General features: G+C 44.4%; 1 protein-coding gene across 11 annotated transcripts in view; it reads right to left on the minus strand.

Moving 5' to 3' along the window:
* strbp (spermatid perinuclear RNA binding protein) overlaps window positions 1-25,209 on the minus strand; it is a 96,690-nt gene that overhangs the window by 53,481 nt on the left and 18,000 nt on the right. For 7 of the 11 annotated variants that reach the window (XR_004777058.1, XM_035535242.1, XM_035535241.1 and 4 more), the window contains exons 2-3: window positions 20,679-20,746; window positions 3,882-4,032 (exon numbers count right to left, since the gene is read on the minus strand). Coding sequence is in view for 10 of the 11 variants with exons in the window: in XM_035535242.1 (XP_035391135.1) it covers window positions 3,882-3,884 (3 nt within the window). In the remaining variant the exon portion in view is untranslated. Of the gene's footprint in view, window positions 1-3,881; window positions 4,033-15,342; window positions 15,469-15,542; window positions 15,724-20,674; window positions 20,747-25,209 lie in introns of all 11 variants that reach the window. The other 4 variants (XM_035535236.1, XM_035535239.1, XM_035535237.1 and 1 more) reach the window with 3 other exon arrangements.

Genomic DNA, 25,209 nt, shown 5'->3' on the forward strand with positions numbered 1-25,209 from the left:
GTGTCTGCCCGTGTGTGTGTGTGTGTGTGCACGTGTCTGCCCGTGTGTGTGTGTGTGTGTGCACGTGTCTGCCCGTGTGTGTGTGTGTGTGTGCACGTGTCTGCCCGTGTGTGTGTGTGTGTGTGCACGTGTCTGCCCGTGTGTGTGTGTGTGTGTGCACGTGTCTGCGCGTGTGTGTGTGTGTGTGTGCACGTGTCTGCCCGTGTGTGTGTGTGTGTGTGCACGTGTCTGCCCGTGTGTGTGTGTGTGTGTGCACGTGTCTGCCCGTGTGTGTGTGTGTGTGTGCACGTGTCTGCCCGTGTGTGTGTGTGTGTGTGCACGTGTCTGCCCGTGTGTGTGTGTGTGTGTGCACGTGTCTGCCCGTGTGTGTGTGTGTGTGCACGTGTCTGCCCGTGTGTGTGTGTGTGTGCACGTGTCTGCCCGTGTGTGTGTGTGTGTGCACGTGTCTGCCCGTGTGTGTGTGTGTGTGCACGTGTCTGCCCGTGTGTGTGTGTGTGTGCACGTGTCTGCCCGTGTGTGTGTGCACGTGTCTGCCCGTGTGTGTGTGCACGTGTCTGCCCGTGTGTGTGTGCACGTGTCTGCCCGTGTGTGTGTGCACGTGTCTGCCCGTGTGTGTGTGTGTGTGTGTGCACGTGTCTGCCCGTGTGTGTGTGTGTGTGCACGTGTCTGCCCGTGTGTGTGTGCACGTGTCTGCCCGTGTGTGTGTGTGTGTGCGCACGTGTCTGCCCGTGTGTGTGTGTGTGTGTGTGCGCACGTGTCTGCCCGTGTGTGTGTGTGTGTGTGCACGTGTCTGCCCGTGTGTGTGTGTGTGCACGTGTCTGCCCGTGTGTGTGTGTGTGCACGTGTCTGCCCGTGTGTGTGTGTGCGCATGTGTGTGCCTGCCCGTGTGTGTGTGTGCGCGCATGTGTGTGCCTGCCCGTGTGTGTGTGTGTGTGTGTGTGCCTGCCCGTGTGTGTGTGTGTGTGTGTGTGCCTGCCCGTGTGTGTGTGTGTGTGTGCCTGCCCGTGTGTGTGTGTGTGTGTGAGCATGCCCGTGTGTGTGTGCCCGTGTGTGTGAACATGCCCGTGTGTGTGTGTGTGTGTGTGTGTGTGTGTGTGTGTGTGTGTATGCGTGTGTTCATGCCCGCGTGTGTTTGTGTGTGTATGTGTGTGTAAAACAGAGTAAAGTTTATGAGGCGTTACTAATAGGGGCCTGCATGTGGCCATAAAGCCCAGCTTTTGAAATATGTAACAATGTGTTCAACAGTTGAGGAGGGGCATGTGAATCACTTGCAGCTGTGAGCACACAAAAAAATACACACTCACACACAGGCATATTTTCTCTCTCTCTCTCTCTCTCTCTCTCTCACACACACACATCACTTTATTAGTTACACCTATGTAAATAGCTGTACACTTTTTCAGTGTTCAGTGTTTTTCAGTTCAGTGTACTTAAATTAAGTTTTCTGTATAATTGGGTCATGTTCCCAGTCGCCTCGATTTTTAAAAACAGAATAAGGGATGTGTGAATATTCTGGGTATGTATATGCAAATGCAACTGCATGTTTTATGCAACATTGTTAAGTGTTCGTTTTATGTGTATGTACAGCATAATTGCATATTAAATGCTTCCTTTGATTAACACCATGTCACTCATGACAGCTGTCATAAGACAAGACTGGACTGTCAAGACTGCAGTCAGTCACATGACTACAGGGTTCAGGACTGTGGTGCAGTCAGTCACATGACTACAGGGTTCAGGACTGTGGTGCAGTCAGTCACATGACTGCAGGGGACAAGAATGGAGAATTACAATTTAGACTGTAAAATCTGTGGGAGCCTGATAGCTTCTGTTATGGAGCAAGTGCACCTACTTAAGTGGTCAATCATTGTAGACCCATTTACTGGTAGACGTTCAACAGATCCAGCTCAGGTACTGGTAGACGTTCAACAGATCCAGCTCAGGTACTGGTAGACGTTCAACAGATCCAGCTCAGGTACTGGTAGAAGTTAATTCAGTCCCAGACCGTCTAGATGTGGCTGGTTTCATTTGTGCCTTTCGTAACTGAGTGTCTGTGTGTTTTGCATGTGTGAGTGTGTCTGTGTGTATATATGTGAGTGTGTCTGTGTGTATATGTGAGTGTGTTAAACTGATGCAGTAATGCTTTGCAGATAACCCCCACACACACACACACACACTCCCCCTGCAATGAATCGATGAATACAAACATGAGAGAGATGGAGAGAGAAAGAGAGAAATAGAGAAGGGGTGTGTGTGTGTGTGTGTGTGTGTGTGTGTGTGTGTGTGTGTGTATAAGCATGTTAAACTGATGCAGTAATACTTAGCAGATAAACTGCATCACACTTCATTCCAGTCTTAACTACCTGACCACAACACAACAGCTCCACACAAACACACAAGCAATCAGAGAGAACACTGAACATGTCACTAAGCCTTGAGTGATTTGAAACACCCCCACATCTTACATACCCATACCCACTCACATCCATACAGCCACACACACACACACACACACACACACATCCACACACTCACACCCAGACACCCATGCAGTGTGTACATACGCTCTGTGTCAGTACCGTGTGCAAGCGCGCATGTGTGTTAGTGCTGTGTGCATGCGTGCATGCATGCGTGCGTACATGTGTGCGTGTTAGTGCTGTGTGCATGAGTGTATGTTCGTGTGTGCCGTGTGCACATTTGGTCTCCCTTCCACCTTGACCAGTGCTGGAAAAGAAAAGAAAAGAAAAGAAAAGAAAAGAAAAGAGACCAAGGTCACCCCCCCCACACACACACACACTCTCTCTGCCATGAGTCAATGAAGACACAGACGTAAGAGGAGAGAGAGAGAGAAACAGAGAGATGGAGAGAGAAAGAGAGAAGGTGCGCGCGTGTGTGTGTGTGTGTGTGTGCGCGTGCGTGTGTGTGTGCGCGCGTGCGTGTGTGTGTGTGCGCACACACATGTGTGCGTGTTAGTTAGTGCTGTGCTGACTTGGCTGAGTGAGTTATTCATGAGGCTTCCTCCTCCTGCTCCCAGAACCTTTAATAATTCAGACAGCACAGCACACCCCCCCCCCCCCCACACACACACACACACACCCACTCCCCTGAGACTACTCCACCATGCCGCAGGGCTCAACCATTCATCAACCCCCCACCCCAGCTCCCACCCCCCTTCTCTCTCTCTCTCTCTCTCTCTACCAGCTGAATAAGAAACCTTTCTCTGGCTGAGGCACTGATCTGTCTCCATGTCTTCATCTCTGACATGTTTAGGCTGGTGTCAGATCTGGACCACAGACGTATGTGTATCAATAACAGCCCTCTGAGTGTGAGCTGGACCCTAACCCCGCAGCCTTGAGAGTGTGAGCTGGGCCCTAACCCCCACAACCTTCATAGTGTGAGCTGGATCCTAACCCCGCGACCTTCAGAGTGTGAGCTGGACCCTAACCCTGCCTGCTGCTCATGCTGATTGAATAGATAACGGCATATTTATGGAACTGGCAATCAGCTGGTGACAATGACCACAAAGTCTAATTAAAGATTATATCTAAGTTAAGTCAGAAAGGATCTTACATATCATGTTTATAGTGAAAATGTACTGGAAAACAGGATACTTATACAAGTTAACAGGACCACACCTACATTACTCAAATGAAGGACATTCACAGGCAGTCCTCGAAGAAAATGTCCTTGGAAAAATATATTACTGATAATTAATAATAATAGATAATTAAAATATTATATAAATGTCATTATATTGTTCAGCCTTAGAAATCAGGAAAGGATGTTGTCACTTTCTCACACACACACACACACACACACACACACACACACACACACACACACACACACACACACACACACAGCTCAGAAAAGCATTTTACCATAGCTGCTGGTGACCTTGGGGCCGTGTCTCCCTTTAACTACGTTCTGTGTTTGCGTGTGCAAGCACTGTGTGTGGGGACAGGGGTCTCTGGATACCCCCTCCTCATGCGCTCGCCTCTCAGACCCCGTTGCACCCTACACCGCCCAGACCTGAGAGAAAGAGAGAGAGAAAATTGAGAATACTGATTAGGTCAGCAAATGGTGATTCTGTCATCAGCACTCACGTGTTCTTTCAGGGCGACACAGGTATTAAATAGGTAAGAGCACCAGCTCAGACCTCAGCAGGAATCATAGCTCCACCCATCCCGGAGGACCATATGCTACCACACCTCAACCTCCGCTTCCTGGAGACAATTGTTTCCACCCACGCATGCACACTTTGCTCTCTCTCTCTCTCTCACATACCATGAGTGAAAAACAGGGCATTACTCTCACTATTAAACACACACACACACACACACCCCATCCACAGCAAAAAGAAAGAAAATCTTGAAAATCCAACAAAGTCAACTTCTCTCCTGGCTCTCACACTCTTTCATGCTTCTGTCGTCATCTCTCTCTCTCTCTCTCTCTCTCTCTCTCTCTCTCTCCACCTGTGTGTGTCTCTGTCCATCCCCTATTCCTGCCGCTATTCCGCCAGCCGTTCTTCCTTAGTACTCCGTGGATACAGTGTGATCAGGGCTCTAGTTAGTGTGTGTGTGTGTGTGTGTGTGTGTGTGTGTGTGTGTGTGTGTGTGTCTGAAGGTGGACACTTGTCCTCAACGCTCATACCACAGCACACAGCTGCAAGCCAGCCATCATTAACATGGGTGACAAACACACACAATCAACCTAAGGGTTTCAAGATTAGACTTCAGACACACACAAACACTAAAACACAAGCGCACATGCAGTCGCAACATTGTAAGCTGGCTCAGCTCTCCTTGATTTGAGCATTTGTTGAAACAAAGAGAGACGGGTCAAGGCTGAGGAGAAAGGTCTTCGATCTGACTTTAGCAGCTGCAGGGCCTACAGGCTCACCCTAAACTCTCAATGTCTTAGTCTGTCCTACAACAATAACGGCTATCTAATATAGAATGGATGGAACTGCTGAGAGCCAGAATGTTTACCAACTGGAAAACCCATGTTCAAGGCCAGGCGTGGTTAATGCGTGGATACTGCCCCGTGCCCTGTGTAGTTACCATGTGGTTACTGCCCCGTGCCCTGTGTAGTTACTGTGTTGAACAAGCGGGTAACTCAGTACTTAATAAATCAGCGCACAATAATTCCAGCTGGGTGCACTAAAATGACAATGACGCACAAATATCCCTTAATTGTGAGTCGTATTAAGATGAATAATATTCATTATATTATTGACACACACACACATGCAATACAATGAAAGGCCAACCCGTATTCAAAACATCTCTTTTTCAGAAATTGTTAGAAAAAGGATGAAGCTGCAATTAATAATCAGTACAGTTCCTTTGTGCTGCAGTAGAACACTGAAAAACAGAACCATTACTCTTCGAGACCTTACATCAAGACCTCAATTAGAAGAGAAAAAACATTCAAACATAAAACAGAATCTACTCCAATTCCATTCAGGTGGGTCTAGGTGTGACTAGGAGGAAGAGGGTGTGCTCCACAGGGGCCCAGTTCAGGGTGATCAGGAGGGTGGAGTTTGTGGAGAGCGATTGGCACTGGAATACCCACCTCCCCCTGGCTTGGCAGGAAGAGCTAATGAATCTTTCAGAGTAGATGGCCCTGCTTAGAGACTAAAACAATAATCCAATCACTAATCACTAATCAATCACTTCTAAACAGGTACTAAATTACTAAAAAGGTACGAGTGTGCACTCACTCACTCAGAAAAAGAGCCTGAATATGTAAAAAACACAAACAAACAACAATAAATTGTCCCGTCCTGCTGCCCCCCGTCTTCACGTCCTACCATGGTTTGTGGTTGGCATTAAGCGTGCCCGAGCCCTCCCGCTCTCCCAGGAGCAGCTCTGGACTGCCCACCAAACCCTGAGCTCCTACACGGGTTGCCAGATCAGCGGTGGACTCCTCTGTGTCTGTTTTATAAAAGTCCCAACTTTAATGAATAGCACTGGTGGCAACCAAGCAGCTGCTGAGCAGGGCCTTCACCACATCCTGAGTGAGAAAAACAGCTCAGCTATTTCCCCAGTGGTAATGGAGTGAGTTGACAACACCCCTACTGCAGTAATCATATGTGGGGTATTTTTAGGCAGCTGTTCCTCACCTCAACCTTTAGGAATGCTCAAACATTGACTGGCACGTGAGTGTTTACCTATGTATAATTACAATACACACAAAAAAAAAAAAAAACTAAATGTAGTAGGGTTCTAAGGTCCACCTTAGAAGCAATGGTTTTGTGCATCTAACATCCTAAAATACATTTTTATACTAATTCAGTATTCTATGGGCCCAAACCTCAATTCTCCCCACAGGCAATTACGGGTCTCTAAAAGGCTCCATTTCTCCATCACTATTAATGGTGCATTACTGCCGGGAATATTTGAAAGCTCTGTTAATTTACATGAGTTTCTGAACTGGGGTCTGCATATATATATATATATATATATATATATATAAAAACAGGGCTTATCATTAAGTTATGCTATCTTGAAGTCTTTATTAATGTACTGAATCACATTACACTATACAAGAAAGAACTCCTCCATAAACTGCTAGTAGACACAGGAACATAGCAGTGCATTAGAATAAGGGGAAGAGCCTTTTTCATTAATTTACATCACACACACACACAGACACAGACACACACAGACACACACACACACACACACACACACACACACACACACAGTGCGGTTAGAATAAGGGGAAGAGCCTTTTTCATTTCATTTACAATCACCCCTGGGTCGGGCACTAGGGGTTAATAGCAACAAAGACTGAAGAGAAGAACAGACCCACAGTAATCCCAGCTGGAGCGCAGACAACTAATTGGAGGGGTATGTGGGGAGTGGGCTCTATCTGTGACCCGCACCATTGTCCCTCATACCACCCTGCCTCCTCTCAAATCTTACTCTTACATATTTCATTTTGTGTGAGTTGTTGATGTGCGCATGTACCACTTTTAATCAAAGTGATCACAATCCTTAATTTCTAACTTAAGAAAATAGAAGTCATTAATGCATCTCTGAAGGGCTTAACAAAATGTGACTTCTTTTAAATTAACCACAATTTACATGATATCAAGACAGACAACTTGATGGACGTAAATAATACATTTATTAAATACAAAACTACTCTTAAACAATCCATATATTTACAATTGTCGGCAAGCTAGAGAGTGGGCACCTGCATGTAGGTGTGTGCATACTTGTGCAAGCATGCGCGCATGATGTCGCACTAGGTAGAGGTTTAATAGCATAACAACATGGCTGTATGTTAATGAGCTCAGATGGCTTTGTTCTAGCATTATCGCAGGACAAAGGATAGTGGTGGTGAGTTTCAACAAATGAACAAAGTCAGTATTGTGTTTCAGCCTTGTAAAGGTGAAATAATGAGATATTGCATGCGTCAGTAAAGAGATCACGTACAAAGAGGAAAGACAATATTCAGTGTGCACAAATTTTGAGTTTAGATTACCTAAACGTATGAGTTTAGATTGCATAAACAAATATAAGTTTAGATTACCTAAACATATATGGTGCCAACCAAAACCACAAACACAGTTAACCAATGTCCAGGTGTTGCAGTCTCAGGCATTTTTTTTTTTCGTTTTTTTTTCTGTAGTTTACCGAAAAGGGAAAAAATAAAATTATAAAATTATATATCAAATTAAGAAATAAACCTTTTGCAATATTGATTAAGGTTGCTGAGCCTCAATCTGACATAGCTGCATACAATTCTGAGCTCAATAATTTCTACAAGACAACTAAAAACCTGCCGACATATGATTTTCAGACAACTAACCGAAGCTCAGTATCCTACCAGTATTTATCCCACCATGGATTCCCAGTCATTTGCTTGTGTCGAATGTGGCAGGTTTAGTGACTCCTCCTCTGTCATTAGCGATGGACTGTGAGAAGTGTAGATCATTAGGCCTTTGAAACGGCAAAATGCAAAACTGAAGTCCTCATCAAGCTGGAGAGCAGACTGTAGCATGTAGTCTAGCAGGCCCAGATGCCACAGGCATCGATCGTGAGCCCCCGGCTCCGACATTTAAGCCCTTACAGCAGGGCGAACGGGTGACATCTCTGTCGCATGGCCGCGGGGCTGAGCACCATTCATTTCAGGCTTGCTTGTCCAGCAGGTTTGTCCCACTCAGTGAAACACTTGATGAGCAGCCCGCTGAAAGAGCTGAGGTTACAGGACACGCTCAGCTTCAGTATGTGAACTTAGCGATGCCCCTAGAGACCCCGGTAGCCATAGTGAAATGTATCCTGGGGAATTAAAGCGGGACAGCGTCCACCCCTCATGGGATGCGATGCTGCTCTCATTCCTGCTAGCATAGTGGCTTTATAGAGGTCGTGCAGGAGTAGTGGCAGTTAAGGGGGAGCGACTATCCAGAACTGAGGCCAGGCAGCAGCCCAACAGGCAAATCCTTGATTTATGAAATGTTTCATTGACAAAACTTAAAATTTTAGGAAAACAATTAATTGCGCTCCCTTTTCTCTAAAATGGAGAAGACAAATTGTCTTGAGGAGGTCATTTCTTTGATAAATTCATCTAAATCCTCCTCGTGTATACTTGATCCAGTCCCAACTTGTTTACCCAAAGAACTACTGCCCATTAGTATAGAACCTATGCTTACTACAAGCTGCATTTGTCTCTGCCTGGACTGTATTCCCAGACCATTAAAACTTGCAGTTATTAAACCACCATTTCAAAAACCCAATCTTAATCCCCATGAGCTGTCCAATTACAGGCCTAATTACTTCCCTTTATTTCTAAAGCACTAGACAAAGCAGTTTCATTACAATTATGTTCCTATTTGCAGACAAATTATATCCATTACTTATTTCAGTCTGGATTTAGACCAAATCACAGCACTGAAACTGCACGCTGAGAGCCACATTTGATACCACTGACCACATCATCTTATTGGGCGAGGTGGAAACACTCACCGACATTAGAAGTCAAGCACTCTCCTGGTTGAAATCTTATTTTGACAGACTTATCAATTTGTCTTTCGGCATAATGAATAATGAATGTTGAGCATAAAAAAATAAAAATATGGTGTTCCACAAGGGTCAGTACTGGGGCCTTATTATTCTTATTATATATGCTACCATTACGCTCAATATCTCATAAGCATAGTAGCTTCCATTGTTACATGGATGATAGTTATATAGATCAGCTAATCTGATGATGCCCATACACTTACATTTGAGGACTGTGTAACAACAACAACAACAACAACAACAACAACAACAACAACAAAAAGGAACGCAAGAACTGTCCTTCTGAACTCCAAAAATGGGAGGTGCTAGTACTTGGACCCAAGACTGCAAGAAGCAAATTGTCCAATATTCTACTAAACCAAGATGGCTCAACATACAAAACTGTTATAAAAACATAGGTGCTATTACTGACTCTGATCTCTCATTTGACCACATTAGTCCTGTTCTTTCAGATTTAACTGGCTCCCAGTTAAATTTCACATTGAAATTCTCTTGATGTATAAAGCCATAACTGGTCTGATTACAGCGGAGCGGAGTTCCCCGCAGTTATGGAACAGCCTTCCAGCTTTAATTCAGTACTCAGGCCTACTCTTAAGTATTAAATTCAGGCTAAAGACACAATTTCCTGTATATAAAGGTGCAGAGGCTGGAGCCTTGGTCATACTGTTTTTTGGTAATCTGAGATGTTGACTCAGTTGACCAGCCATTTCATGTGTTCAAGGTTTGTGACAATGATGTGGGTGGAATGCAGTGTCTCAGACAGCCTCAGGACAGTGGTCACCCGCTGGTCCCTCAGGACAGTGGTCACCCTCTGGTCTCTCTGGACAGTGGTCACCCTCTGGTCCTCCCTTTAAATTATACTGCTACAGATAAACCTGCCAGAGCTGCATGCTGATCACAGACATGTCTACTGAATAATGGGCTGTGCATGTTTTCATCTTTATAGCTCTAACTATAGGTCTTTCTGTTTTATTTGCATGTTACTGTGGAGATGATGCCAACACTGGACTACACTTGCTCATCGGTGACAAAGCATCCAAATTAACGCCAGGAAATGTGTCAGCAGATGGACTGATGCTGTCATATCCACACAGCCATCACATCTACTCCTACAGATGCTGATACAGCTCGCCCACCCTACACCCACTCGAGTAGCTGAGACTCCCACATCTACACTGAAGGGGCTACTTGGATTAAACATAATAAAGCAGGAACTGTTTATTAGCTGGGCCGCCCAATGGAGGATGGGTTCCCTCTTGAGTCTTGGTCCTCCCAATGTTTCTTCCTTAATTCCATCTAGGGAGTTTTTCCTTGCCACTGTCACCTCTGGATGGCTCATTAGGGATCTGGACTCATACATTCCTAAAGCTGCTTTGTGAGAACATGTGTTGTAAAAAGAACTATATAAACAAATTTTACTAAATAAAAAGCTATATAAATACCTTTGACATGGAATGCGTTCCATGTGGTGCCAGTGAAAGAAACTCTTTTTGAGGTCTTGGTAGAAGGGAAAACCAGAGAGACTGAAGCTCTGCTTGAATTAAACACCTAGATATTTAAACACCTAGGTGCTGTATGAACACACCCCATTTTCCTTCTTTGACAAAAGCTTACATTGTGCATTGCCAGTGGTGCTGCCACCTGCTGGTCTGCATGGTACAGATGACACCAAGGTACAAGACCACACCAAGTGCAGCATTCTGTATGGCTAACATTTACTCAGGCTGACAGAACAGGGTCCGATTTCCCCACACACGCACTCTCACGCCCACGCACGCATCCTTACACACACTCACACTCTCGCACACATGCATGCACTCTCATGCACACGCACGCACACTGGAAAAGACCAGCAAGGTGCACATGCCTGGCACATTAAAATGGGTTCTGAATTTTAAACATCCTCCATCGAGGGAACGCCATATAAAGTGACTTGTTTTGACCCTATCCCTTGTGTTGGCAATGTTCGATTCTGGCACCAGGTACATGGCAATACAATTTGTTATTGATTACTAAGACTAGAAGTTACTAGACTACTGGACTAGAAGTTAGATTATTGGGTGGGGGTTAGAGATGGGTAAAGAAGATGGACAAATGAGCAGAGGAAGAAGTGGAGGATGGAGAAGTGGAGCCATGATGATGATGATGATGATGATCTGCATGTTTGTGTGTAGTCATGTGTGGGTGTTTGTTGGTGTGCATGTGTCACAGTGTTAAAATCCCTAAGATGCTTTCAGTAATGACAGATCTTTTTCCTTAGTTTCTAAATGTGTATGAGAAGCAGAGTGTCTCTCTCTCACACACACACACACACACATTCTATCCTTTGTGCTAAAACTTGCACCTGCATAGATTCTCACAGACACAAACACATCCTCACACACACTTTAGTGAGTCGTATCAGAAGATATCGGACAACATATGGCATCCTCCACATCTATGCATTAAAAAAAAAAGCACACAGAGGTTTCCCCTAAACAGACTAAATGATACACTGCCTTCACAATCCATCTTGCATTCAGAGTGAGCCTACAGAAGACAGTACTTTAGGCAAACCTATCAGAGTGAGTCTAGAGAAGTCAGTACTTTAGGCAAACTAATCAGAGTGAGTCTACAGAAGTCAGTACTTTAGGCAAACCTATCAGAGTGAGTCTAGAGAAGTCAGTACTTTAGGCAAACCTATCAGAGTGAGTCTAGAGAAGTCAGTACTTTAGGCAAACCAATCAGAGTGAGTCTAGAGAAGTCAGTACTTTAGGCAAACCTATCAGAGTGAGTCTAGAGAAGTCAGTACTTTAGGCAAACCTATGAGAGTGAGTCTAGACAAGTCAGTACTTTAGGCAAACCTATCAGAGTGAGTCTACAGAAGTCAGTACTTTAGGCAAACCAATCAGAGTGAGTCTAGAGAAGTCATTGGAAGGCAGCAGTCTCAGGTTCTCTCTTGACTGACCGCGCTATCCACACATGAGCTACATGCTCCTCATGCTGGGAACATGACCAGCTTGTTAATTTGTTTGCAAAATACTGAAGGCTCTGGGACTCTTCTTGGCATAGTCCAGGATCCCACAGTACTCCCTGGTCTTTCTCCTCCAGGATCCCACAGTACTCCCTGGTCGTCCTCCTCCAGGATTCAACATTATTCCTGACTCTGGTTCAGCTTCTGGCACTCCCTAGCTTGGTGGGGCAGACAGGGGTTGCTGCTTGTGTGTGGTTGTGTGTGTGTAGGAGCTGCACTTTCTTCATGTGGTTGATGACGAGATGTCACCATCTTTTCTCAGGTGAGCATGAACCTGGCTGATGACGTTAATGCTGGACTGGAACAGCGTCTCAAACAGCATGCGTTCCAGAAACAGACAGCAGGAGCTCCGGACACAGATGGCAGGTGTTCCGGACGCAGACGGCATTAGGTCGGCAGTCTCGTTTATGAGCAGCCTGGGTTTTAATTAGTCTGAAGGATCAATCAATCAATCATTCATACTATACTATTATTTCACACTATATCATTCACTTTCCCAGAAAACAGATGCTTGCATGAGTACACACACACATACACACGCACGCATACACTCACGCATGTAAAACTTGTGAAAAATGTTTTTTTTTGTGTTATCCAATTTTTTTGTTATCCAATTGTTAACAAGATAATTACTGACCATAATCTGAGCATGCTTGTCTTAACTGAAACCTGGACCAGACCAAATGACTCTATGGCTGTAAATGAAGCCTCTCCCTCTGGCTATAGCTATGTTCATAACACCCATGCTCAAGGTCATGAAGGTGGTGTTGCCATAATATATGACAAAGAGGCAGGCATCTCAAAAACTCTTTTGAATTCCTTATTCTCAATGTGTCCAACTCATCTTCAACCAAGAAAAATTGTCATTTTTTTAATTACTGTCTACTGATCCCCAGGTTCCTACTCAGAGTTTCTGCAAGAATTTTCAAACTTCTTATCAAGCATACCATCAACTGATAAGGGGAATTATTGTTGGTGATTTCAAAATTCACTTCATGATTCTTTTAAAAGAAAGTGTTTACCAGAAAGTGTTAAAACTTTCAATCTATTGTTGGTTCCATGGGTATCATAATTGTAACCAAACTAACCATAATTGTAATATCTGACCACTTCCTTATAACACATGAAGTGTGTTTAAACCATGACATTTGCAGGCTGCCGTTTATTAAAGTAACCAAACCGTTACATCTGCTACCGGAGCTGCATTAATGATACACCTGTAGCTCCAGAAGGACATGAGCACATAACCATGCAAGTCGAGAATTCTTTCCATATAACTTTAGATAAGGCTGCGCCATCTCGAAAAAAAAGAATGAATGAGACAAGAATGGCTCACGGGTACAACCATCCTTAATCCCACAGGAATGCAGCAGTAATACATTTATGAAGTTTTTTAATGACAATATTGAAAATAACAGAGAAAAAATGAATTGTGCTTTGGTAGACAATGTTAATCTTCAAATGCAATTTGACAGATGCCTGGTTAGCTCAGATAAATATTTAGAATCCTTTTGCCCAATCTGTCTTGAGGAGCTAATTTATCTCGTAAATTCTTTTCAAACCCTCTTCATATATAGTTGATTATGTCCCACCTCGTTTACTCAAAGAATGCCTGGTGGTATAGAACCTTCGCTCACTATAATTAACCTAGACCCAGATTATATTATCAAATCATTAAAACTTGCAGTCATTAAACAAATCATTTTAAAAATCGTGTCTTAATCTTTATGAGCTCTCCAATTACAGGATAATTTCCAACCTGTGCTTTATTTCCAAAGTACTAGAAAAAGGAGTTTTCCACAATTATGTGCCTTTTTGCAGACAAATCACATCCAGGAACTTTTTCAGTCTGGATTTAGACCCCAACACAGCATCACAAATATGCTACCTAAAGTTGTTCATCTCTTAATCTCCTCTGACATAGGACACATCTCTTTTCTTACACTTTTAGATCTTAGTGCTGCGTTCAGCACCATTCTCTACAACATCTTACTGGAGAGGCTGCAAACATTGGCATTAGAGGACAAGCACTCTCTTGGTTCAAATCTTATCTGACAGACTGTTATCAATTTGTCCTGGTACATAATGAAGGCTCTGAGCTCACAAAAATAAAATAAGGTGTCCCACAAGGGTCAGTACTCGGTCCCATATTATTCATTACATATGTTACAGTTAGGCACAGTTACTCGTAAGCAAGGAATTAGCTTCCATTACTATGCGGACTATACTGTATGTATGCATCTTCTAATCCTCATCATGCCCATACTATTAACAAAATTGAGGACTGCATAAAAGAGATTTAAAAAAAAAAAAAAAAAAAAAAAAACAGGATGGTAACCAACTTTTACCTTCTGAACTCTGATAAGACTGATATGCTATTGCTTAGACCCAAAGCTGCAAGAAGCTAATTATCTAGTATTCTACTAAATCTTAATGGCTTTTCAGAAACACCAAAATCAGTTGTAAAAAGCTTAGGTGTTAGGATTATTCTGACGTTTCATAGAACACACACATATGTAATGTTACTAAAATCACCTTTTTCCATTTACATAATATTGCTCAACTGAGACATTTACTTTCCTTACAAGACGCAGAGAGATTGGTCCACGCTTTCATCTCAAGATTGGACTACTGTAATGGCCTTCTAATCGGATGTTCTGAAAAGTCACTAAATAAACTCCAACTCATACAGAATACAGCAGCCAGAGTCCTAACAAGGGCTAGAAAATCTGACCACATTAGTCCTGTTCTTTCTTGCCTGCACTGGCTCCCAGTTCCATTTTCAATTTCAAATTTTTTCTATTGATACATAAAGCAGTAAATGGACTGGGCCCACAGTATCTGATCTCATTGAATACTATAACCCATGTCACCCACTGCGTTCTCAAAACGTAAGGTTTCACATAAAATTAGAAAGACTATAGCCGGTGATAGAGCCTTCTCCTTTAAAGCCCCTCATCTGGAGAACAACCTTCCAGCTTCAATCCAAGACTGACACACTCCCAAATTTCTACACTTAAGACTGTCCAATTTCCTCAAGCTTTCAGTTAGCCTTCTGCACAAAGGTGAGGAGTCTGGAGCCCCCGATCCTAGAGTTTTCTAGTAATGCAAGAAGTTGACGCTGTCGTCCAGCCACCTCATGCGTTCACTTATGTTTGTGATGATGATCTACGTGCAGTGCAATATGTCAGAGACCCCTAAGGTCTGTGGTCACCCTCAGGCCCTGAGGCTCCACATCTACACTGAAGCAGCTGCTCAGACTATAAAATATAATAAAGCATATGGACAGGTTACCAACTGGGGTGCCCAGTGAAGGATGGGTGCCCGCTTGAGTCTTGGTCCTCCCAAGGTTTCTTCCTAATCCGCATGTAGGAAGTTTTTCCACTTTCCTCCGCTGCCCTCAGCTTGCTCAACAGGAATCTGGACCAATACCATTTATAAAGCTGCTTTGTGATCACGTGAGTTCTCAAAAGCACTATATAAATAAACCTGACCTTGACTTGACCTTGGCATCAGTGACGGACTGTTGCCTGTACTCAGTGTGGTGTGATCTACACCGTTGGCTCTAGTTGGTCCTCGTCATTGCTGTTATGAGCAATTGTGTATATTGCATCCGTGTCAGTGGTCAGCTTTCAGGTTTCTGATTGGCTGTTCAGTATAAATTTAACTCCAAACCTGAGAATACAGACAGACAATATAGACATAAGATGCAGAGACAGTCAAAATTGCAGTCAAGTACACAAGTCTCAACTGCCACATTCATTCAGTTCGCCGTGAGTATATAGTTCTTTGATTTGTTTTTAATAGCCATTGCCTGGCTTTTCACTGGCTAGGCAGCGTGTTGGTCTGTAATACACACACACACACACACACACACACACACACACACACACACACACACACACACACACACACACACACACACACACACACACACACACACACACACACACACACAAACAAACAAACAAAAAACCCACATCTGACAAAAACCAACAAATCTCAGTATTCAGGATCGCAACGTACAAAACTGTATGCATAAAGAGATTAATACGCCTGGACATTGTCTTTCACAGACACGACTTTCCCACAAAGCATACAAAGATATTTTGGCCAACTTTGGCCATTTGGTTGGATCCCTGATCCACCCAACAGTGAGTACGGTTCAGGAAACCACATCGATAAAGGTTAGCTTAATAGAGTACGACAGAGGTCACCAACCTTTTAAGAATAAAATGACCATTTGAAATATGAACAAATGAAAGCTCTACCAGCACGTTAGACCCAGTCTATCTTAAAACTGTGCATGTCACCGCAGCCTCCAATTAAATAAACCATATAGCTGATACAGTTGCAAGTCCAAGTGACAATTTCTTTGTGACTGATTTCATCTTTGTATTTGAAGCCTCTGTAGCGACCTCCATCACCTCTCTTTGTTTGTGTTAGCGTCATGTGTGCGTGATGAGCTTTAGGTGACGGGAAAACAAACTTCAGTGTAGGTACTTTCTGCTGCTAGTTAAGCTTCACCCACATCCATGTTTACAAACACAAAAATAATGCATCATGGCATAATCAGATGCTATAACGCATCCATGTGTTTGATTATGCAGTGTGTGTGTGTGTGTGTGTGTGTGTGTGTGTGTGTGTGTGTGTGTGTGTGTGTGTGTGTGTGTGTGTGAGCGCGTCTGCACTGGGAAGTCACCATAGGGAGAGAGAAAGGGGCTTTTACGCACAGGTCAAAGAGTTGTTCTGTCAAAGTGATGACCAAGATGAACAAACACCGTGATTCACACATGCTTGCTACCCAGACACCCAGAACACACACACTCAAAGCAATTAATACACCAGATATGTTGTGTGGTCATTTGGGAAGGGATCTTAAGACTGTAACTCCATCTAGTTCCCAGCACTGCATGGATGTGTCTGTGTGTGTGCGCGCACACTATAAAGAGGAAGTGAAGCGTGTGCATTCATGCATGTATGTTTATTTGAGTGCTCATATGCACGAGTGTGTTTATGTGAATGGGTCTGTGTGTGTGTGTGTGTGTACACTATAGAGAGGAATAGCAAGTGAGGCGTGTGCACGTATGGGTAAATGTGGCTGGATGTGCGCACGAATGTGAAAGGGCGTGTATTTTGCGCACACAAGTGTCTGTGTGTGCGCAAACCCACAAGTGTGTCTGTGTGTGTGAATCCACAAGTGTGTCTGTGTGTGTGTGTGTGTGTGTGTGCGCGTGCACGTGCATGTATGTGCCAGTGTGTACTATAGAGAGAAATAGGAAGTGAACCAACCGATGAAAAATAAATATAAACTGAATGTCATTGCTCGTTTGGATTTTCTGCTGCAGAGGGAGAGAACCCTGCAGAGAGAGAGAGCTTGAGAGAGAGACAGTAAAACCTGAGACATCTCTGTCTCTCTCGTGTGTGTGAGAGAGAGAGTGAGAGAGTGTCAGAGGAGTGTGACTCCCTCAGGAATTCAGTAACACTTGGTGTGCCGTGGCAAAGCAAACAGAGACCTCCACCAATAGGTTCGCTCTCGCTCTCTCGCTCGCTCGCTACTGTGGAGTAGAAAGAAAAAGGGGCAGGAAAAAAAAAAAAAAGTCTCAGTAAACTTTTCAATTCCTCACAGATTTGAGTGATTTCCAGGGCATCAGTTGGGGATCAGGTGCGGGCGTTTTCACCATTCACTATTAGGGAGAATACAGCCTGGCTGTGGGATGCATTTGAAAATGCAAATATACCATTTCCTGTTTGCGTTTAGGGAAACTGGCTCAGTTTCACTAGATAAATGTTGAGTCAGCCTCAAACAAACCCCTGCTCGTTTCTAGCTCACTTCCTTCTTGAAAGAAAAGAATCCTCACACCACAACAAAACTACAACAAGGGCAGGGAGGGCCCGCAGTAAGGCTTAGTCTCTCTGCCAGGTTATCCGTTGGGAATCGTTGTCATGGCTACATCCTCTCAACAGCACCCCGAATCCCAGTGGTGCCAGATGAGGCTGCGGAGAGTAGAGAAGAGCTCGGGGAAGCAGGAGCAGAGGAGGAAAAACACAGAGATGGAGGAGGGGAGCAGAGAAGAGCGACAGAGGTGACCGCACACTGCTGAAAGGAAGCAGAGACAACCCGAACTCAGACCGCAAACATGTCCCTGATGCATGCAAGCACACATGCGGGGTTTGATTTAGCTGGGGGGTGGGGCGGCAGTTACTGGTGTGTGTGTGTGTGTGTGTGTGTGTGTGTGTGTGTGTGTGTGTGTGTGTGTGTGTGTGTGTGTGTGTGTGTCATATGCCTGTATTACGAGGGTTAGACTGAAGGAGCCTTTCACAGTGCAGGGAGAGAGGAGTCTCCATCCTGCGCTCTGAGCCAACTGCAAAAGGTCCAAGAATGGAGCTCCAGACCCAGACAGGCACCAGGCTGGCCTTCACCTCACACTCAGAGGCGCTGCGCTTACAGAAGCCTTACGCCAAGCTGTCTGCTCAAGCCATGCCAGTCCACACACAAACCAACACACACCAGGAGCACTCAGAACAGAAAGCAGATATGAACAAGGGGCAGGAAAAAGAGAGAACGTGGGGGAGGGTAGAAAGACTGGACGCACAAGTGGGAATAAAAAAAGTCAACACCAGGAAAAACATCCACCAAAGGCAACCCCCCCCCCCAAAAAAAAAAACCATTCACATGCACACACACACCCATTCCCATCTAGGGACAAAGCATTCAATAGAATGGGAAGCTATAAGTCCAGTGGCACTTCTGCTTACAGAATCACTATGGTCACCACTGACATCACCTGCATGAATATTTCATGTGCAGCACGGCAGGGCCAGAAAGATAATCACCCATTTATAATATATTATAATTTATAATAATCCGGTTTATTATAAACCTTGTAACTTGTAACCTTGTAATAATAAAACTTATAATACAGCCATACAATAAATAGAACTACTCTGAATGACATAATTCATGCCAGTTAAAGCTAAACGATTCTTTATCCACAACTAGGAGTGAAATATCTGAGAGAGATGAGCAGAGGCAGAGAGAGAGAGAGAGAGAGAGAGTTTGTGAAAGAGAGACAGAGAAATGAAGCTAGCTGCCAAAGTCACTGGCTTGTCAAGGACACTGCGGCATGGGAGTTAGTATACCTGTGTGTGTGTGTGTGTGTGTGTGTGTGTGTGCGCGTGCCTATGTGCCTACGCGCCTGCCTATGTGCCTACGTGTATGCGTGCGCACATGTGTGTGTGCCTGTGTATCCACATAAATGTCTGAAGGAGCCTGTCACAGTGCAGGCAGTGCAGAATCTCCATCCTGCGCTTGAGAAACAGAAGAAAAGGCAGGACTATGACTAGCACTTTGGGAATACACTCAGGTAGATGAGTGAGTTGGTTGTGAGAGGCTTTATAGTCATCTAGCTCAGAGAGCAATAATCCCAACCCTAAACATGCATACACTGAAACACCCAAAGGCCCCAAAGTAGAAACACATTGCAAAGAAAGTGAACACACCTGTGAACAGTGACACACAAGTGAGACAACTGACAGAAGATAAGAGTACACTTGTGTTTTCCATGTAGCCTAATTGTATTAACATGCTTATTAAATGACTTTTGAAAAGCAAACCTCTCTCAGTATTGGACCTATGGGCTCTGTCTATATGCAAGTCTGCATCATGGCTGCACAGGGATAATAACTACCAGAGGTGTTGAAAAATCTGAAATCTTGCAAAACCTAAAAGGCAGAAAAGGAACTAAAAATTGGCAATTAAAAATCAGTCAAATCACAGTTGCAGCAGTAATCAGGATTTGTAGAACAAGCCATAGTTCCACTGCCCGAAACTGTGGAGGCTGTTCTATTGAAATGATACCACAGACAGTGTGCTTGCACAGTCTAGATCTGGATAGCCCCTAGTGATTGGCACAGGGGCCATCAGTGAAAATCAGAGTTTATGTGACAGCCCATACAGTGTGAAGGACATTGCACAACTTTAATGGACGACATCCAAAAAAAACCCTTGCTTTCTCTTTGGCACAAAACTGTGCGAGATTAAACTTTGCATGAAACATGAACTTGGGGTGGGGCCTGATGAATATTGGGAGCACATTCTGTGGTCAGATGAGACCAAGATAAATGTGTTCAGCTCAGATGATATTCAGCATGTTTGGTGTAAACATGGCCAGGACTACCACAGTGAACATGCGTGTGTGCGCGCGTGTGTGTGTGTGTGGGGGGGGGGGGGTGCGGGGGAGTGTGAGGATGTAAAAGGGGTTGGGGAGATGACATTTATAGATGGCACATGAATGCCTGTGGATATACCAGAATATTGGCTGACCAGATGACTCCCTGTCACCAGAAGCTTTGCAGAAGAGGAATATTCCAGAGCTCACTGACAATCACACAAGAGCTTCTAAAGCAGAAAAAGTGAAAACCATCGCCTGCCCAAGTATGCTGCTTGCATGTGTGTGTGGATATTCTCACACACACACACACACACACACACACACACACACACACACACACACACACACACACACACACACACACACACACACACACACACACACACACACACACACACACACACACAATCATAAACAGGGAAGAGAGGAAAGAGGGAGAAGAAAGTTCACACCTACTTTGTGCTATAGTCTTCTTCCTATCCTCCTCCCCACGGCCGTATGGAGGGCAGTGAGGCTTGCTGGATCTGGAAAAGACAAGGATTAACCTGTCAGACATTCCCAAAGGGACAAGGATTAACCTGTCACACCTTCCCAAAGGGATTCTGTTGCAGCCAACATGCAGAACTAACTGCAATAACCCCTGGAAAATCCAACAGTTCTGCCTATGGTACTGCCACGGAGATTATTACTCAGACACCCACAGAGCACTCAATGACAATCCAATATTTTCACCATTTCACCACTGTACAGTTAATGTTTAACTGAACCGTGTCAGTATTGTCTGCTAAATGATTTGTAGTTGATTACACAATAAACCGGCATGGCTGAATGAACTCCTACAATGTTTGACAACTCTCAACATTCTAGTTCACCAATCTATTGCACAAACTGCTGTCACAACAAAATGTCCTTACAGGCCAGATTTCCTAATAGGGGTTCAACATATGCTAAATACAAAGAACCATTGTGATCACTGCTGCAAAAAATATGAGTGATCAGAACACATGATCAGAACAAATGGGTAAACCTGTCGGTGCGGGTTCACGGGTAAACCCGTCCCTATGGATTCATAGGTAACTCCACAGGCCAAACCCAACTAGTAAACCTAGCAGAGGCCTTGGCGCATGGTTAGGGTTCAGGGGGGAAGACAGTGCCGGTGTGTTGGGGTTCAGGGGTGAACAGAGTGCTGGTGTGTTGGGGATTTGTGGGTGGGTGTGTGTGCTCAGCATGGGGCTTTTACACATCACTGCAGCTCTCCATGTGCTGAACACAATCACCAGTAACATAACTGGTCTATATTCACCACTCTCACACCCACACTCTCTCTTGCACTCCCTCTCTCTCTCTCCCCTCACCCACACACTCACCAGTGACATGACTGGTCTACATTCACCTCTCTCTCTCACACACACACACACACACACACACACACACACACACACACACACACACACACACACACACACACACACACACACACACGGTCTACATTCACCTCTCTGTCCCCCTCTCACACACAAATTCTCACTTTCTCCCACTCTATGGCTATTATGAGACATGCAGACAGAGATATTAAACATGGAGCTATATAGTGCACCCCTACTCCACCCACCCACACCAAATAGACCCAAAACACATTCAAAGCAAAGCACATTCATACTCTAGCCCTGCACCTGAGGCCAGGGTGCACCCCAGCTGTTTCCTTATCAACAGTAAACATTTGGGTTAGGATTATAAACACTGGGGTTTGGGTTAGGGTTTGGGTTGTAAACACTGAGGTTTGGGTTAGGGTTGTAAACACGGGTTAGGGTTGTAAACCCTGGGATTTGGGTTGTAAACACCAGGGTTAAGGTTAGGGTTGTAAACACAGATTAGGGTTGAAAATACTGGGGTTTGGATGGTAAACACCAGGGTTAAGGTTAGGGTTGCAAACACTGGGGTTTGGTTGGTAAACACCAGGGTTAAGGTTAGGGTTGCAAACACTGGGGTTTGGTTGGTAAACAGCAGGGTTAAGGTTAGAGTTGCAAACACTGGGGTTTGGTTGGTAAACACCAGGGTTAAGGTTAGAATTGCAAATACTGGGGTTTGGTTGGTAAACACCAGGGTTAAGGTTAGGGTTGCAAACACTGGGGTTTGGTTGGTAAACAGCAGGGTTAAGGTTAGAGTTGCAAACACTGGGGTTTGGTTGGTAAACAGCAGGGTTAAGGTTAGAGTTGCAAACACTGGGGTTTGGTTGGTAAACACCAGGGTTAAGGTTAGAATTGCAAATACTGGGGTTTGGTTGGTAAACACCAGGGTTAAGGTTAGGGTTGCAAACACTGGGGTTTGGTTGGTAAACACCAGGGTTAAGGTTAGAGTTGCAAACACTGGGGTTTGGTTGGTAAACACCAGGGTTAAGGTTAGGGTTGCAAACACTGGGGTTTGGTTGGTAAACACCAGGGTTAAGGTTAGAGTTGCAAACACTGGGGTTTGTTTGGTAAACACCAGGGTTAAGGTTAGGGTTGCAAACGCTGGGGTTTGGTTGGTAAACACCAGGGTTAAGGTTAGAGTTGCAAACACTGGGGTTTGGTTGGTAAACACCCGGGTTAAGGTTAGAGTTGCAAACACTAAGGTGTTTGCATCGGTTTGCATCGTGACCACTGGACATCTGCATGCTGCCCATCTTCTCCATTTAAAATGATGACTGTCAAGCTGCACAATGCAAGTCTACTGACCAAATGTTCAATTTCACAAGCAATTACATTCAATGAATTGGCACAATTCTGTAGTGCCTATAGCAATGCTTTTCTGGTATCCGTGGAGCTCGAACAAACCTTTCTTGGGATTGTGTGACCCTGGGACAGGCAGAAAAGAACATGGTGGCCCACAGGGCTCCAGACAGCCACTGCTGCCCAGCATTGCAAACAATGCCACTAGTTTTCAGTTAAAGCACATGGCACTGCTGGCAAGCGCATTGATATTAGTGCCCACCACAGCAACAGTGGAGCCAGACCCCTTAACTAACCCCCATCTCTAACCCAGTCTGCTGTGAGCTCTTGTGAGGTGCCCCATGCTGTAATTAAGAAGGTGCTCTAGCGTAACCCGCAACGTGCAGAGCTCCTGAGCCGTTCACAGCACAGCAACGAAAACAAAACTGTAATATTATAAAAAGGTCCCTAATATTATGAGTTACCAGAACAGCACTATTTGTATGATTGTAATGGATATAGTAAATCCATAAACTTGAGAGAGTGTGAAGAGTAGTCTGTGGTGGAGTAGTGATCAGGGTCTCCATGCCCAGTGAGCTCGTTTCAGAGGGGCCAACCCATTTCAGCAGATTCAATTCACTTTTCAGGTAAGCTAAGGTCACCCCTCAAAATACAATTACATTTCTAAGCAAGAGGCAGTGGTAGCTCAGCAGCTTGGATACTTGACTTGTTAGTAGAAGGTTAGTGGTTCAAGCCTCACCGCCAAGTTACCATTGTTGGGCTCCTGAGCAAGGCCCTTAACCCTCAATTCCTCTTTAGTCATAAATGCGAGTTGCTTTGCATAAAAGTGTCAGCTAAATGCCACAAATTTAAATCCAGCTTGGCAGCTGGGTTGTTTTACTGTACTGGTCAAATGGAGAGTAACCCTGGAAATGGCGGGATGCTGAGATGTTAGCGGTCGTCTTTACCCCCAGTGTCTGCCATTGCTGATGACACTGCCCTGCTGACCAATCAAAAGCGAGGCACAGGAAGGCGGCTGTGGTACAAGAGAACATGGTGAACGTTTATCACCAGCACCACTTTTCAGTGCGGGGAAAGGAGGCAGGACCTGCTGCTTAAATGACTGAAGGACAAGGCAAGAAAATCTAGGCATGTAACGAGGACCCAACAGAAACCCTAAATACAGTATTTACATTCAGCTTCTCCAAGCTGTGCTGTGAAGGTCTAATTGGCCCAGGCCCTGGTCACTGTACAGTACATAGATCACGGCGCTACAACAGCATTAGCAGCAGTGCCGTCAATAAACAGGACTTTGATTCAGTCTTCAGTAACCAAGGCTTTTTACATGCGGTATTATGCCTAACGAAACAAACGGCAACTGCCAAACTCTTAAACAAAAATAAATAAATAAAATAGCCCCAAGCCGCAACTCCGGGTACAAGCACAGTCTCGGAGGTCTGACATGAAGCAATGTGGACCAGAAACCAGCCGCCATGGACACATGACATTCTGACTTTGTTCACCATTTCCTGTGAAATAAAGTGTTCTGATGAACTGGAAGTTTGAAATGAGGTGCTTGCAAAGTTAAGAGGAATATATAGACATGGACATACAGACATATAGATTGGGATATCCCCTGCCCTCCATCCAGTCATTAAAAGTTTAAAAATGTGTAAATTAGCACTTAGCCATTTCAAACTCAAGGCCTGTCATTAAAATGGGAAGTAGGTAATTGGGCGTTGTACAGAATCCCGATGGGCTATCTGCCTCATACTCTGCAGGCAATATCAGACTGTGATTACATGTATGACTGTAAATTGCTCTGTAGATGTGAATTACTGTTCCTGACATTTGACCACATACGGATTTAAAACAAAAGGAGTGCGATTATATACATATTAGTTAATTTTACACTAAATTCTGGGTTCAGCCGTTACCAAATGTTCAAATGTTACACTATTTGGTGGGCTTGTAGAAAGCCTCTCCTTGCATGCACCATTCACGTTTTGTGTCGATAGGCCAAATGTTAAGCCAGTTAAATGCCCGATGACAATTAATTGGCTGATGGAAGTCATGTTTTTTGAGCTATGATGTCATCACTTAGCACCCTGATATAAGCTGACTCCCTAATGCTACATATCAAGCTTTGGCTTGATGTAACCAATGGTTAATGAGGAAAGTTTTGCCCCATCAGCCTACCAAGTTTGACAAAAGAAATGATGTGATTTAGCTGAAGTAAATGAAGCTCTGCCTCTGAGCTGTTGATTGACATATCACACCCGAACTTTATGCAAATTTAA

Source organism: Electrophorus electricus, chromosome 17 (assembly GCF_013358815.1).
Source record: "Electrophorus electricus isolate fEleEle1 chromosome 17, fEleEle1.pri, whole genome shotgun sequence".
Classification (NCBI taxonomy): Eukaryota; Metazoa; Chordata; class Actinopteri; order Gymnotiformes; family Gymnotidae; genus Electrophorus; species Electrophorus electricus.